General features: G+C 35.0%; 1 protein-coding gene across 1 annotated transcript; it reads right to left on the bottom strand.

Annotated features, from left to right (window-relative positions):
• Positions 1 to 14042: 14042 nt before the first annotated feature.
• LOC149218473 (expansin-A10-like) lies at positions 14043 to 18004 on the bottom strand. The gene is made up of 3 exons (XM_089382401.1): positions 17206 to 18004; positions 15950 to 16271; positions 14043 to 14515 (listed from the first exon to the last, which is right to left on the bottom strand). The coding sequence occupies exons 1-3, from the start codon at positions 17348 to 17350 to the stop codon at positions 14161 to 14163; spliced, it is 822 nt and encodes a 273-aa protein (XP_089238527.1). The 5' UTR covers positions 17351 to 18004; the 3' UTR covers positions 14043 to 14160.
• Positions 18005 to 18371: the final 367 nt, after the last annotated feature.

Here is an 18371-nt window from a genome sequence, read left to right as displayed (position 1 = left end):
GTTAGTGTTTTTCACTTTTTCCACCCGCGGTTTCCTAGCTCCCGATGTGACCGAGTGCTCGGGCTTCCCCTTAAGGGCCCTATTCCTCTAGCGAAGTGCTAATCGCGCATCAAAAACCTCGTCCTTTTCCCATTTCGGGACTCCTAGGGGCTACTTTGGCCTCCTGCATAGTCTCCATGGGCCTTGGTCAGCGCGCTTTGATCGAGGTCCTCATCCTTCCACATCGGCTGCCATTGCCACTGGTTCAGGGTGTTTTTTATACTGTTTTGGATTTCCTTAGAGATTTTTTCGACCTGATTCAATCATGGTTCTTGACAGTCTTTCTATGGATCCAATTCGGATCACCGGTCGTAGATGTTAGGGTCCAACCCTAACCCCCTTATTTATGTAATAGGGTCAAGTCATAGTTATAGTTAGTTAAAGAGTCAATAAATCCCATATTAATAATTATAAGTGGTTGACCCGCATTTAAAGAAGGGACCATAGTTAGTTGCAAATGGGCCATGGTATTAGATAGATCGTATTAATAAGAACCATGGTACTGACCCATGGTATTGCATGTATGAATCCTATATAAAGGATAGAGACTCCCCTTGAGGAGTGTCGTGTCTTTTTTTGTAATTGATCCCAGCTTTATTGGAGGTTGCCCCCTCGAAGAGGCAAGTGAACATTGCTTTCCTTTCTGAATAATAAAATACATGTTGTTATTTCTTGTTCTATGTTCTGGGTATATTCCTTTGCATATTTGGTATTCTGGTATCTCCTCATAGGTAAAGAGCATAACAAGTGGTATCAGAGGACTTTCCAGGGTTGGTGGAATCTCCATTTTTAGCAGAATTTTTTTTTGGCTAGAGATGTGTTCTGGTGTCTTTCAACCACGGGATCTGTCGTTAAGTGCATAAACCTGCGGATTTAGGGAGGCATGCATGCATGAAATACAAGAGGTGGTCATGCTTGTTGGACTCCCTTGTAACCCCTGTGGGTACCCCTTCGAGTAGTAGCGCATTATATAGAACCGTGCACGGACTGTCTTCCAAGTACCCTCTGGTTATATCGGAAGCCCCCTAGGATCTCTTGAAACCTCACCATAGATAAACCGTCAACTGTCTTGCTACTACAGTACATCAAGAATAGCACTCGGGGAGATTACTCGTGCGTACGATAGGGCAGTCAGGTTGTACGGCTAAGGGTACAATTGATCTTCCTTGGTTAGTGCCCTGAAAGATTGGGCCGAGTACTACTATCAAACCCTTATGTATATTGCGATCTATAGCACCTAACACTCCTTGAGACCATAGTTCCCTTGTCTCTCTCTCAATCACGCATCATCTTTGCCTGATCAGATCTAGCAGGTTGGGTTCTATCGCAGCCGCGACAATCAGTTCCGCCATTCAGATCTATCAGATCCGCTATTCAGATCTATCAGATCCGCTAATTAGATCTATTAGATCCGCCATACAAATCTAGTAGTTTCGGTTTTGTAGTAGTTGTAACAATCAAATCCACCATTTAGATCTAGTAGTAGGGGTTCGATCACTGCCACATTCCTACTCATACTCTGCAGTTGAGGGTTTCACCGACAGATTTGACTATTGGTGTCGCTCCTATACCTGGGCCTGATTCTCGTAGGACATTGGGCAGAATTAAATTTTCTGGGAATAGGCTACTACAGTGTTCCTAAGCAATGAGTAAAACTCCTTTCGGAGCAAAAAAACGTCTTAGCCCGTAGGAGACTTAGCCCATAAGAATCATGTCGACATGCTGAGCAAGGTGGTACCATTCACTTGTTAGCGTCAAAATTTTGGGTGGTCCCATTTTTTTTTCATAGTAACAACAAGTGCACCGGATCTGTGCATGGTACAAACTAGAGCTCAAGTTATGGCCAATGAGAAGATAGACACCCTTGAACAAAAGTTGGAGGAATTAACGAAGCAAATCCAGACCTTAAATGACACAATCACAAAGGGCAAGTCAGGGGAACAATTGGAGGCATATGATTTTAATGAAAACCTTGAGGGTGAGTCTAGCCATTCTCTTCACTTCTATGGAAACCACCACCAGTCCCAACCTCGACCACCCAAGCTGGACATGTATAAATTTGATGGCTCTCATCCGGCCACATGGCTAGCACAAATGGAGCAATACTTCACATTGAATCACATCAGAGATGATGCAACTAAGCTAAGTGTTGGAAGCCCATACTTGGACCAAGAAAGATGGTAATGGTGGCAGTGGCATCAATGCTGCTATGCAATGCCAATGACTTGGTAGATATTCTCAAAAGCCCTTTTTGATCGCTTTGACCATGAATATAACTTTTTGGGTCGTCTTACTAAGTTCCGACAGACAGGCACAGTGCAAGAATATATTAAAGCCTTTGAAGCATTAGCCTTCTGCATAGGAGGTCTAGCAGATGAATTCTACTTGGAATGTTTTGTCAGTGGTCTTAAAGACGCCATACAAGCCCACCTTCGACTGCAACACCCAGTCTCATGGCTAGCAACTTGCAAGATAGCTCGTGAAGTAGAACGAGTGTTAGCGGCCCATTTGACTCATCCAAATTTCATATCCGATGGACGCCCCCACCCAGGCTCTGAGCACTACCCAAACACTTAAGGTTCAAAAGGTGTCACCAACGGAAATGGTGGAAAGAAGAAAGCAAGGATTATGTTACTACTGTGATGAGAAATACTCCCTGGGGCATAAATGCAAGGAACCCAAATTCTTTCAAATTGATGATACTGATCACAGTTCATTTGAGGAAGCCTCGCCAATTGAGGGACCAGAGGAGGAAGATGAGGACAACTAGCTGGACAATGAGCTCCCATCTACACCTAAAGAACCAGTTATCTCGCTTCATGCTTTGGCAGGAATTTCTTCTCCCCAAACTCTCAAAATTAGAGGTTTTATTAAGCATCGCCCTGTAGTATTCTTGATTGATAGTGGCAGTATGCATAACTTTATCCATCAAAGAGTCACTGAAGTAGTGCATTGTTTTGTCAGAGCAGTCTCTAATTTCCAGGTCTAGATTGTTGATGGGGGGACAATGAAATGTGAAGGCCGTTGTGAAAATGTCAAACTTCAAATGGGGGATTATCACCTAAAGACCCACATGTTTGCCATCAACATGGGTGGGTGTGACATTGTCTTGGGTGCTGAATGACTCTGCACACTTGGCCCATTCACAATGGATTTCCAGGAGTTATATATGAGCTTTAAGAAGAATAACCACACAAATACCCTCCGCGAACTCTAGGAAAGTGCTCCTTCTATCATCAGCTCGCACAGGATGGAAAAATTGTTAAAAAAGGGCCACCATGGAGTTATAACCCAATTTAATTCCATCCAGGCCTTCGAACCCACTTCTCTTCATATTCATCCTGAGATGCAACAGGTCTTAAACAACCATTTGCCGATCTTTGACAAGCCTCATGAGCTTCCAGCCTCAAGGGGGGAACATGATCATAACATTACTTTTGTCCCAGGGGCACAACCACCAAATGTGCATCCATATCGATATCCTTTCTCCCAAAAGAATGAAATTGAAAAAATCATCAAGGAACTCCTAGAAGCCGGTGTCATTCATTTTAGCATTAGTCCTTATTCATCGCCTGTGGTCATGGTGCTAAAGAAAGATGGGGAATGGCGTATGTGTCCAGACTTCAGGGCCCTCAACAAGCTAACGGTCAAAGATAAATTTCCCATCCCAGTTGTTGATGATTTGCTGGATGAACTAAATGGGGCTCAATTCTTTACTAAGCTCGACCTTCGCTCGAGCTATCACCAAATTTTCATGAAAGAAGTAGAAATTCCAAAGACTGCTTTCCGAACTCATGAAGGCCATTATGAATTCCTGGTCATGCCATTTGGTCTCTGTAATGCCCCATCCACTTTTCAAAGCCTCATGAATCACCTGCTCAAACCATATCTCAGAAAATTTGTCCTTGTTTTCTTTGATGAAATCCTCATCTACAACCTCACCTGGGAAAACATCTTCAGCATGTAGATCTGCTCTTGCAGCTGCTCCGGAAGAATAAATTATTTGTCAAATTGTCTAAGTGCTCTTTTGGCATGGAAGAAGTTGAGTATTTGGGCCACAGTGTGGGGCATGAAGGTGTCAGGGTGGATCCCAAAAAGTTCTAGGCAATGCAGGATTGGCCTCAACCAACGACCTTGAAGAGCTTGAGAGGATTTTTTGGTCTCATCGGCTGCTATCGCAAATTTGTCCACAATTATGGTTGCATTGCTAGACCCCTCACTCACCTTCTCAAGAAAAATTCATTCCTCTGGAATGACGAAGCACAACATGTATTTATAGTTCTAAAACATGCCATGTGTTCCACTCCCATATTGGCACTACCCAACTTCACCAAATATTTTGTGATTGAATGTGATGCTTCAGGTACGGGTATTGAGGCTGTCTTAATGCAGGAAGGTCGACCCTTGGCCTTCACTAGCCAACAACTAAGTGGGACAAATCTGGGACAATATACCTATGAGAAGGAGATGATGGTCATCTTACATGCAGTGGATACCTTGCGACCATACTTATTGGGGCGGCGTTTCCGAATCCGCACAGACCATAAAAGCCTTAAATATTTTTTGGAGAAACGCCTATCCTCGCCACAACAAAATAAATGGCTAGCCAAAATGTTGGGATATGATTATGAGATAGTTTACAAGAAAGGGCGCGAAAACGTTGTAGCGGATGCTTTATCACGCCAATTTGAGGAGGAAATCACCCTGCTAGTAATCTCTCTTCCCATTCCAGAGTGGATTGAAGAGGCTCGCAAGGAATGGTTTTCACATCCTTTGCTCTCCCAACTCATTACTAAATTGTAGGCGGATCCAAATTCCACAGCGGGCTACTCTTGGAAGGATGAGATTCTTAGCTACAAGGACAAAGTAGTGATGTCACCAACATCGACCCTCAAAAGTCGCATTTTGGCAGAGTTGCACTCATCTCCCACTACAGGCCATTCAGGCTTTCAGAAGACTTATGCTCGCACTCGACATTCATTCTTTTGGACAGGCATGAAAAAGAACATTCTTACTTTTGTAGCTGAGTGTGATGTGTGTTATCGCCACAAAGGAGAAACAATCAAATCCCTAGGCACATTATAGCCATTTCCCATCCCTGCCTCAATCTGGATGGAGGTTTCTATGGATTTCATTACGGGTCTTCCGAAGTCAGGCAAAAAGTCAATCATCATGGTGGTTGTGGACAGACTTTCTAAGTATGCTCATTTTTGCGCCCTACCCAAACCTTTTACACCAGCTTTGGTGGCTCAATCTTTCATGGACCAGATCTTCAAATTGCATGGCATGCCCACTTCCATTGTGTCTGATCGTGACCCGATCTTCACCAGTAACTTTTGGCAGGAAATCTTCAGGCTACAAGGTACCCAGCTACAACTCAGTACTTCCTATCATCCCTAAACTGATGGTCAAACTAAGGCAGTCAACAAATTTCTAGAGACCTACCTCAGGTGTTTCACTTCAGAAAAGGAACATCTATGGGTACAGTGGTTAACTCTAGCTGAATGGTGGTATAATACTAACTATCATGCCATCACCAAAATGACTCCATATGAAGTAGTTTATGGTCAACTCCCTCCTTCACCTACTTCTTATATCCAGGGATGCTCGAAGGTACAAGTAGTGGATCAACTCCTACAAAACCGTGCAACCATGCTGGCCCACCTCAAAGAGAATCTCCATCAAGCTCAAAATCGCATGAAGCAGCAGGCAGACCAACATCGTTCAGAGTGCAAATTTCAAGAAGGGGATCAGGTATTCTTGAGGCTGCAACAATATAAGCAAACATCACTCAAAGACAAGGGTTGTTAGAAATTATCTCCAAAATTCTATGGACCGTATCAAATACTTCAGTGCATCGGAGAAGTAGCCTACAAGCTAGCCTTGCCACCCACTGTAAAAATCCATCCCGTCTTCCATGTCTCATGCCTCAAGAAAGTGGTTGGGAACTATTGCAGAATTCAAACGAGTCTACCAAAATTGGATGAAGAAGGTTCAACCTGGCTCCAACCTGAACAGTTTCTTGACACGCGAGAACGACACCTGCACAGCCGCACGATCAAGGAAGTCCTCGTCAAGTGGAAAGACACCTCTCCAAAAGATGCGACCTGGGAACCAGCCACTGTTCTTCAACAGTTTCCGCAGCTTCAACCTTAAGGACAAGGCTATTTTTATGGGGGAGGGCATGTTAGGGTCCAACCCTAACCCCCTTATTTATGTAATAGGGTCAAGTCATAGTTATAGTTAGTTAAAGAGTCAATAAAGCCCATATTAATAATTGTAAGTGGTTGACCCGCATTTAAAGAAGGGACCACAGTTAGTTGCAAATGGGCCATGGTATTAGATAGATCATATTAATAAGAACCATGGTACTGACCCATGGTATTGCATGTATGAATCCTATATAAAGGATAGAGACTCCCCTTGAGGAGTGTCGTGTCTTATTTTGTAATTAAGCCCAGCTCTATAGGAGGTTGCCCCCTCGAAGAGGCAAGTGAACATTGCTTTCCTTTTTGAATAATAAAATACATGTTGTTATTTCTTATTGTTCTGTGTTCTGGGTATATTTATTCGCATATTTGGTATTTTTGTATCTTCTCGTAGGTCAAGAGCATAACAGTAGAGACAGTGCGATATGTGATTGCGATCCATCACATCGCTTCATTGCCAAAGGAAAAGGGCCTGAAACTAATGCGATTGTGATTATGCAATTTAATCTGGACCGTTGGATCATTTAAGTTGTGATCTAAGGAGAATCGCAAGCAGTTCTATTAAAAAGGGGAAATACCAGTGTTCGTGCTTTTGCTAAGGAAATACGATTAGAGCAGACAAGATTGGATTGTAAAGGGAGGAATAGAAACACGGGCCGATTGTTGAGATTTTCTCAAAACGATTGATTCATGTGTCAGTGGTAGCCCCCTTACACACGGTTCGGGGCAAGAACCTCAAAAAAAAAATTGGGGGCAGTTTTGCCCATGGTTTTGTACATGGTTTTATGCATGGTGGTTTTGCCTATGGTTTTGTAAACCCAGTCAAAGGAACTATGATTATAGTCTAATCCAGGGTTAATGGATTGGGGTTTTATGAAAGCATCGACATATATATAATATATTGTAACATTGAAAGGAAGATAATGAAAAATCAATGTAGTTTTCCTAGTTTTTGGTTCCAAGAGAAAAATCTCACTGTATATTTTATGTGACTTCCATTGTATTTTTTCTATTTTTTTTAAGAATTCGTTTGCATCTATATCTGTATAGGGTTAAAACCTACAAGGGTTCCATTTGGTGTGTATAAAAGTATTGCTCCATCTAAAATATGCATGTAATAGGATTGTTACCATTAAACTTCCTCATATTGATCTTCAAAATATAGTAGTTCCTTGGTGCTAACTTAAAGCCCCGATGATGTGGATCCTGTATTGAAATTTCCTGATTACAGTTCTGTGATTCAATATTTGTGCTCTCTAATTGATATAAATACTCCCCATATGTAATTGACTTTCAACATCATGTTTCTTCTTATGTTCATGATTTCCTTGAATTTCAATATCCTCTTGTGGGAGATCCTTTAATAGAATGGTTTGTAATTCTTTTCTAGATTTTTGTATTTATTCCTTATTTTTACTCATCTTCTTTTCCATTTCATCCATCATTTCTCTTTTAAGGTTTTTTTGAGAACTTGATAAATCAACCATTTTCAACATACAACATATAGCCACCCATTTCATTAGATTTTTTCTCTAATTAGGAGAACTTAATTTCTAAGTCCTCACTTTTTTCATAAGTCTTGGATGAACCTTTAGGAAGTTTAATTGTTGTAGTAGCTTTTGGATCTTTCTTTGGAGCTATGTGAGAAAATAATAATAGTACTCCTCTTTATCACAATTTCTAGTCACAAAAAAAAAGGATTCTCTAGTCAAAAGTTGTGTTACTTGTCAGTTACATACCTTTAAAACCTTAATTTTGAGAATATTTGAATGGGTGACTTTTCTTCTTAACATATATATGATATTTAAGCCCTTCTTAATTTGAAACTTTTGTATGCAATACTCTAATATGTCTTTTCTACAATTCCACAGGTCTGACAAGAATTTGATGTGCAAAGCGAAAGCTATGGTAGCTTTCCCATAACTTGTTTATATTTTTGACCTCATTCCAAGAGAAAAAATGTTATTGTGTCATGTGTCAAATTATTCAAATAAAATTATGAAATTTTTATCAAAGGTACTTTTGTATGTCTCCTGAGATCTCTGAAAATTTCACAGTTTGAAATTTCCCATAAATAAATTTAACTTATAGCAAAAATACCAAGATTGCATGTTTGAAACTAATTCCAAGGACCATTTAGAAGCTTTCACTTCCACATGGAATATCTTTGAAAGTATACTGAACCAAAGTATGAAATTTTTACATGTAGCTAGATATCTCTCCTTTTTCTCCTCAAAATTCCATAATCTAAAACATTATGGAAAATAACTTATATTGAAAATGACAAACTGACTTGTTTGAAACTGATTTTAGGAGCATTCAGGAATCCTAATTTTCTCAGTGAATATCTATGATATTATAATGGTATAAAGTCTGAAATTTTTACAACACGTGTCTAGTATCTTTCCTCTATCTCCTCAAAATTTCACAATCTAAAAATAGCCGAAAAAATTACAGCAAAAATTTCAAACCAGCCTATTTGAAACTGACTTTAGTAGGATTTTGAATCATAACTTCCTTGGATAATATCTCTGAAATTATAGAAAACCAAGATCTGAAATTTTAACTAGATTTTTATGATATTTGTCCTTAATATGCTCCAAATTTAACCATCTGAAGTGTCTCAAGGAAAACTTTATAGTGAAAATGCCAAGACGACTCATTTGAAGCAGCAAAATCCTAGGATCATAAGCTCTAATACCAAATGTTATGAACCTTGCATCTTAAAAATGATAAGAAACCAATAATTGTATTCATATTCCAAGGGGAAACCTCCTTTAACAATGAACATAACGTATAAGAAAATATTTTTTGATCCTACGACTAGGCCTCCTTAGTGTATATTTATAAGAGATAAATGTTACAATTGTAATAAATGAGACCATGAAAGGTTCTATCCTACATAACAATATAACAATAAAAATATAATCACTCAATATCTTGGGTTAATAAGGGTTTTATGGTTAATATGAGGCTTACGTAAGGATTAACACTCTAGATCCTCTTTACTTTGAAAGAATTGAAAATTAATTGGTTGGTGTGAAGGAACTTCAATTATAATTAGGTGAATGTGAAAGTAACTTTTCTAAAGAACAATGATTAGATTATAGAATTGATCCTGATGAATATGAATACACCTTCTAATGGATTCTCTTTGATTTTTTATTCTAGTTGGACTTTGAAGAAATCCAATGGCAAGGATTATACATTTGATTCTTCTTTTGGTTTGCTAATTAGGGAACATGAAAATTTACGATAAAGTAGATAGATATAGATTTTATGTTAGTTGTTCTTAAGGCTTGCATTATCACACTTCTAAAAGTGAATGGATAGCCAACTTTGGTTGCAACCATCATATGGCTAAAAATTCCTCTCACCTTTCTTTAGTAAATAGTGTGTGTGTGTGTGTGATGAGGGAGAGGGAGAGAAAATGTTTAAGTACTTTTTTTTGTTTTTGTGTGGGAAGATTGAATGTTAGAATGGTGTCATCAATTATGTGTATCATGTACTTAGTTTGAGTACCAATTTATTCTTTGTTCCTTCACTAAATTAGATTGGTATAAAATTTTGGCCAAATTTGTTTGGTATAAAAGATATGCACCATAACTTTATTTGTTTTCACCATGGAATTTATTGATCCTAAGGACATATTGTATAACTTATGTGACTTTCCCAATAAATATTTGGTATTCATGACACTCATAACTTAGAGTAATGACCAGAGGAAACATGGACATGGACAACTTGGAAATCTAAACTTTGGAGCTTGAAATTGATGGTGAAAATAACATGATTACTTGACTACCTAATGTTGTTCCTTTGATGGACTATGTGAAGGGTGTATGTTTGGAAAGCATCACCACATTTCCTTTGAAACAAGGAAGATTTGGAGAGAAAAGGTTTGGCCATAATTTTTTTTGGGGCCTATGTTTCAAGACGAAACCATCACTAGTTGATGGAAGATATGTTTTGATATTCATTTATTGCTTTTTTGGCTATACTTGGGTCTATTTATTGAATCATAAGAGCCATGTTTTTGACAAGTTCAAGGAATTTAGGGCATTAGTTGAAAAGCAATTCAATCAAATTGTAAAATATTTAAGATCGAACACGGGAGGAGTATATGTGAGTAAGGATTTTGAAATCTGTTTTTCATAGTATGGTATCACTTGGTCAAGATCTATACCTTACACACATAAAAAAATGGTTTTGTGAAATGAAAAAAATAGACTTTGGTAGAAATGACATGTTGTTTTCTTTAGGTTGAAGGTTTGTTGACTAGGTTTCTAGCATAAGTTATCTAATTCTCTTGAAGTGTTTGGTAAATCTGATTTTGGCTAAAAGTATATGGGATGTGATTCTTGTTGAGAAATGGAATGGGAGAAAACCCTTAGTTAGACATATTATAACCTTTGGATGTATAGTGTAGGCTCATATTTTGGAAGGGAAAAGGAAGAAATTGGATGTAGTGAGTCATGCTTATGATCATGAAGGTCTACTTTTAAGATTTAAAGGACTACATTTTTTTTTTTATAGAGGAGAAATGACCTGTTATAAAGTTTTGTGAACCCAACATTTTGGACCACTAAGTGAGTCCATCATCAAGGGATGCGTTAATAGATTTTAAGATATTAGTGATGTATCCAGGAGCTATATTTCTGAGTATATATATGGGTTATGAAAGGAATACTATAACAAATTTAGTCAGCCCATATCTGATTAGTTTGTTAATATATATTTTATTTTATTTATTTATTTTTTTCCTTTTTTTGAATAATTTTAATTTGATTAAGGATTTACTTAACTCATTTACTATAATCTAATTGAATATCTAAACTCTAGTGTTCACTAAGTTTTGATTTATTTTTAATTTGAATTATTACAACTTTTTTTTTTAATGTGAATTTCTATATTATAAATTATAAGAATTTTGATTTTATTTTTAATAAATGAATAGTGGTGAAACTGATTAATCTGAGAATTATTTTCATATGAGACTATATATATATATATATATATATATATATATATATATATATATATATATTAAGGATTCTTGATTTTGGATTAATAATTGAATTGTCTTATGTTGAATATTAAACCATTAAGGATTTAGTTAGTTAAATCACTAATTTTTTAGGTTGAAGCTTTGTTGACTAGGTTTATAGCATAAGTTATCTAATTCTTTTGAAGTGTTTGGTAAATCTGATTTTGGCTAAAATATATGGGATGTGATTCTAGTTGAGAAATGGAATGGGAGAAAACCCTTAGTTAGACATATTATAATGCATAGTGTAGGCTCATATTTTGGAAGGGAAAAAGAAGAAATTGGATGTGAGTCATGCTTACCATCATGATGGTCTACTTTTAAGATTTAAAGGACTACATGTTTTTTTTTTGATAGAGGAGGAATGACCTGTTATAGAGTTTTGTGAACCCAATGTTTTTGACTACTAAGTGAGTCCATCGTCAGGGGATGCGTCAATAGATTTTAAGATATTAGTGATGTATCCAGGAGCTGTTTTTTAGAGTATATATATGGGTTATGAAAGGAATACTATAAGAAATTTAGTCGGCCCATATCTGATTAGTTTGTTAATATATATTTTATTTTATTTATTTATTTATTTGTTATTTTTTTTCCTTTTTTTTTGAATAATTTTAATTTGATTAAGGATTTACTTAACTCATTTACTATAATCTAATTGAATATCTAAACTCTAGTGTTCACTAAGTTTGATTTGTTTTAAATTTGAATTATTACAACTTTTTTTCTTTTTTTTTTTTAATGTGAATTTCTATATTATAAATTATGACTTTATTTTTAATAAATGAATAGTGGTGAAACTTGATTAATCTGCGAATAATTTTCATATGAGAAAATTATATTAATAATTATATTATATATATATATATAGGATTCTAATTCAACTGTTTTATGTCGAATATTAAACCATTAAGGATTTAGTTAGTTAAATCACTAATTTTTTTTTTAATCCTTTCAAATGAGAGATTATTTGTAGGAGATATGTTGCCTTTGATAAGAGGACATTAGGTGTCACTCTATTCAAAGCCTCTTTTAACCTTTTAAGCATTGATCCTTTGGAAATTTTGTAGAATTTTGGATTGAATGACTACTACAAAGGTTATCCATTAGACAATCGACTTCTTTACCTCAAATTATTTGAAATTGATCTTCCATAGTAGATTTTTCCTCATGTTTTGAAACCCCAACTGAGTCCAATAATGATGATCTTGGCACAATAAATCCTTCAACAAAGGGGATGTGTCTCCCAAGATGGGAAACCAACACAATTGAAGTTGTTGGGGCTAATGCAAGCAATATCAATAACTTGAGAAATACTAGAAGTGAAAAATAATTTGGTAGTGTTTCTCAAATAGAACATGTGTTAGAAGCATGTGATTCAAAGATAGATGCAAATGCATGTGGTGAACTTGAGTGGAAAATTCTATGGTCCATGGATATCATTCCTAATGAAGACTGAAACATTGGATTTAGCATATATATTAACAAGTTCGAAATTTTTTTAGAGCTACATAGTAAAATTTGGGATGATCTATTCCCAAAACACACGCATGAGTTTGTCACCTTTGCTAACTAAGAGGGTTGAAGATGAAAAACACCTTCTCTTAGATTGTAGAGCATATACTTAGATTACTTCTCACCTTTAAAAGATTTGTTACACCAACATTTCTAACATTTTAATTCAACAAAACTATAGTGATCTTGGAATGCTTCCCTCAATACTTTTGCAAGAGCAGAAATAAAAATTATAAAGAATTCCAAGTAATTTCTTACCTTTTTGAAATTAAATGAATCCATTTTGATCTCATTGTATATTAATCATCATTATTATCATTCTATTAAAAAAATACAATTCTACTTTTTAAAATTTAAAATTTCTAACATTTTAATATAACAAAATTATACTAATCTTGGAATACTTTTATCAATACTTTGGCAAGAATAAAAATAAAAACTATAAAGAATTTCCAAATAATATTTTATCTTTATAAAATTAGTAATTTTAATCTCATTAAATATCAATTATCACTATCATTATTTTATTAAAAAAATAATTTAAATTTTGAAAATAAAAAATGTATTTATATTATATTAATTTCTTATACTCTTGAATCTCTATTTTAATATTACATTTTTTTATAAATTTAATTGAATTGATGTTTATATTTTTAATTATATTTTATTAAACTAAAATGAATCACATTAGATGACGCTAAATGAGTCTAACTTAGAAATTCTCATGTGATTAAAAAAAAAAAGTCAATAAATATAAAAAATATTTTATAATAAAATACAAATATGGAATAAATTTTTAAAAACCTATGAGGTGTATACTTAGAATATGTGGTTTGATTTTAAGTTTAATTTGGGTTTATCTCAGTTTTAAACTTGATAAGTAGGAATCTAAGATGGAAACCACCGTTAAGAGAATTAAGATTATTTTAATAAGTCCCTAAACTAAATGAGTTTTCAAACAATCTTAATAATACCATCCCACTCATAATAGATAAATAATTCTTCCAAATAAATCCAACTCAACTGAACTTGTTTATAATAATAATAATTGTACTAGTAAATTTACATGCTTAATTTTCAAGATTTTAGTTAAATATAAAATGACGAAATTCAAAATTAGGGGTGAAATTCAATACTAAATCTATCGCAACGATCTTGGATCTTGCTATACATTATATGCAGAAGACAAATACATGATCAGATGTTTTCCATTTGTTGTGGTTGAGATCCACTTGACAAGTCTTATTAAGTTCGTACAATTCCATTCTATGAGTTTTATGACGGAATCTGGTTCGCTGGAGATCAAAGTGGTGGAGAAGGGGCCAAAATTAGGGTTAATTTGGCACCCAATTACAAGCCTTGAATGAAAAATCGAAGCATGTTATGATCATAAGAACTGGTGACTGCTGATGAAAGTTTGCCGGCTTGCCAATTTGCAGGGACAACGTTGGCGAATGTGATTGTCTGGTGATATTCGCCTCCGGTAGTTATGCGGAAGGATATGCCCTGGCCATTCAGGTTTGCGTTGTTTTGCCAATTGGCTCCCCAATTTCTTTGCATTTGTTGCCATACAGGCGAGATTGAGCCCTTGATCCACACGCTCTCCACATCTCCACTGCCTCCCACGTTAGTCAGCAATACCAGATTGAAGAAGGCGTGGCCTTTTATTGTAAAATGCACGCCTCCCCTTCTCACACAATTCACCCTACAAACGTTGAAATATTGCTGGTCACAAACTAATCAGGAAATGTAGAGAATTTTACACAATATGAAGAATTATATGGAGCATAGGGAATATTTAAATCCCATTCAAGGAAAATCTCATGATGTATAATCAAGTTTCTGAGGAAGTAAAATCTCACTATGTATAATCATGTTTCTGAGGAAGTAAAATCTGAGAATATAATAGATTTGAGATTTCTGTGATCTGTATTTTGTGTTTTTTGGACTTATAGTATTTATTGTTTTCTGTATTCGACGTTTTGAACCATTTTTTGTGATTCATCATCAAAATTGAATATGTAAAATTTTTATGTTAATAACAGATTTCAAAATATTTGATAGTAAAATCTGAGAAAAATAATAAAATTTTTAGTTAATGGCATATTTCAAAATATATGATAGATATGAGCACAGTTACATGTTTTGCTTATCTTGTGTTTATTAAATTTTTGGAATATTTTAAGATCTACAACCGATTATCCTCAAATTCTCAAATAAATTTCACTATCTAGAATGAAGTTCTATTTATATTGATCCAGGAAGAAAAATACGAGTGACTTTTGAAAACAAAGGAAGGGAAAAAATATGACAAGATATAGGACGAAGAAAGAAATGCGATGAAATTATAAAAATAAGATAAAGATGAGTAGATAAAGTATGTATAATAAATTAGCAGCACGGTGCAGATTAGTGAGTGAAGAAATTATGATCAAAATTAATATATATATACATAAAATAATATATCGAAAATAGGATGACATTAATAAATAATAATTAAGATTAACATATTTATAATAAATATAAAAGTTTTGTAATTGAAATATTGAGAATAAATGGATTTTAGAGAATAAAGAATTTATAAATAGAATAAATAGATTTTAGAAGATAAATAATTTTTAATAGTTTTATGTTATAGGTTTAAATATTGTAAATTATTTTGGGTTTAATATTTTTTAAATTTAAATTTTATTGTATTTAATTTTTTTTTTTTAAATAGGTTTTTATAGGAGTAGTTTAATTTTCATGATATGAAGGTGTGCAGTTTTGGGTTAATTTTTTTTGAAAATAAAGTGAGTTATGAATTCACCTAAAAATATAGTGATAATGGTGGGAATCAATCTTTGTCATGTTAATAGAAACTAAACCCAATTGTCAATTTTTCCCAAGTAAAAATATTAAAAACTAAATATTAAAAACCTTAAAACTATCTCTTGTAGATTTTATATATCCAACCATAGTGAGAAATATCAAACATACAATTCAATTCAACTATTAGTCATCATATATCTTACATAGAGATTTTGTATCCAACAAATACAGAGTAATGTCAAGCATACAATCTAGCTATTACATTGCTTGCAAAGCATACCCTGTGTAATCAAGGAACAAAACAGTTTCTATGTGGAGTCGTTCATACCTTTGATACAAGATTGGCACAATCCCCTCTTTGTAGAGTGCAATCTGTCTGAAGGCATGCAACGACATGTCAAAGTGTTTGAGTGGTGAATTGCACCATCCTCCATTGTTACTAGCAAGAGCATTGTTTGGAGGGCAGAAGTTGGTAACCGAAACCCTTACCTTCTTACCCCTAAGACACCATTTCGTATCGGCTTCTGCATCACACATCAATTGAAAGCAAGCTCCACAAACTGCACCGTTCTGGAACAAGGCAGAGCTCACTGCAGTTGTTGTTGCCCCGAAGCCATTTGTGTAAACATTATCATACCCACATGCCCCTCCTGTCACAAAGACAATATACAAGTTTAATGTACTATTGGAGTGTAAAGAAATCGAGATATGTATCTGTAAGTGTTGGTTAAAAAAATTGTTTTTCTCATGCAAGTTATCATAAAAGATCCACTGCTTCTGGGCATCAGTCTAGATCCATACAGAGATGAAAATTAAAAGAGCCACCCCATGTAACATGTAATATGTGGTTAGAGTTTATTTGAACGGTAGATTCCAGAAATATCCTAAATCCCATGGACAGTAGATTTCAGAAATATCCTAAAATCTCATAGACAATAGTGGGATCAAATAATTAATCTGCTATGGTCTCTTAGATTTTTGGATTCTCAAATATTCCTAAAATCTACAATCAATATAAAAATAACTAGTTAACACTCCATATTTTTATTTTGTTAAAAGAAAAATGTTGTTTATTTTGTTAAGGACCAATTCTCATCAACTCCGCGCTGGAAAAGGCTAAAAGAAGTGTGGTAGGAAAAAGTATGTATTTTTTGTTCTTCAAGAAAAGTGAAAACATGGAAAGTTAGGCAGATACACTCGCAGCTAGCTCTTGGTATAATCTATTTAACCAGGGGTTTGTCCAGAATCTGAGAGCATGAGAGCATTTATTGTGAAGCTTCACAGAAAAGGTAGAATACATCAGGCAAATGAAGAAACAATCTGTCCCATAAACTATCTTTAACCTCGTGGAGATTAAAATAATTTCTTTCTTTCTAATAATTATAATGCAATTATTACACAAAGAACCAGAATGTCACACTAAGTTGTAATAATTACCCCAACTCTAGTTTCTCTTCTTGCTTTACTTTTCATTGCCTAATAGATCTGAAAGTAAGATGACTCAGTCATAATTACTTCAATTCGAAGGCCTGAAATGAATCAATTAAATTACAAGAATAGTATTATCTGTTTAAGCTAACTTACCCATATTTGCAGAGGCATCGTCACCGCCGTAGAATGTGGCATGGGCAGAACTCCATTGACCACCACTGCTCCAGGATTCTGCTAACTGAAACCAGAGAATTATCACAATGGTGGCCAGCAACCAATTGAAAATGCACCTATCCATGATGGTGTCTGCTAGCCGAAATTACAAACACACCCCTATGTTATTACAGCAGCTTCAAGTTCAATTTGTTTTGCAACAGAACTCAGGTTTACTCTTGTATGCCTGTATCATATCCGTCTTAAGGGGTATTGCACTATCAGTCTCAATTGTTATAGATTTTACAGAAAATGGCGGTGGATAATTTATGCATTTAAACAGCTGGTGTCCCGTGAAAGTTTCAAGAAACAAAATCTGCAGATTCTGCCCTTGCTTCTATCGGTGCAACATCTCTACTTTGTTTATGTCAGATGGGGACATAATGTTATGTTTGTTTATTTCACATGCAACATTAGAATAACTCAAAACCACCGAATTCACAGAGAACAACTTGCGCTGTAACTCAATTTGAAAATTTGATATTTGACATTAGCACATGGACATTACATAAGAGTGAAGTAGCCGTATCTCTTTGTTCTAATGCAAATCCAGGCAAGAGGATATTGTTCTGTTTCAGAAATGTAGATACAGATCCCAGGATATGTTCGGTTTCAAAAATTATATTCTTATCATTAAACTATTTAAGAAGCTTCCTAGCCAAGGCAGACACAGTTTCATTTATTTCCTCTAAAGGAAGAAGCACTCGAACTTTCTGCTGCTCGTCCTCCACGTCCAGGGGAGGAGAACTTATTGTCATTATTTATAAACTACACTGCGATTTTAATTTCGTTGTATTATGTTATAAGATCTTTTGGCCAGAAGTTAAATTGAAATTGGATATGGTTTTATATATGGAATTTTTTACTTAAAATTGCAGAACTTTTATTACTAGAGGTGATTCTTTTGGTGATTACCTATGCATCCGAACAAGATTCAAGATTGTGCGATGGGCTTATCATATACAGTTTGTCCATGAACAGTACTGACATGGTCATCTTAGGATTTGGGATACAGATTTTTTATTTTTAATTAAGGTACTATTTTTTAAGTATCATTTTTTATTAAAATATATTTTATAATTTTGAAATATGAGTGAAATTTGGTT

Source organism: Pinus tabuliformis, chromosome Q (genome assembly GCF_031772625.1).
Source record: "Pinus tabuliformis cultivar Carrire ecotype Pingquan chromosome Q, CPIR1, whole genome shotgun sequence".
NCBI classification, from domain to species: domain Eukaryota; kingdom Viridiplantae; phylum Streptophyta; class Pinopsida; order Pinales; family Pinaceae; genus Pinus; species Pinus tabuliformis.
This window is presented reverse-complemented; position numbering and strand designations above follow the sequence as displayed.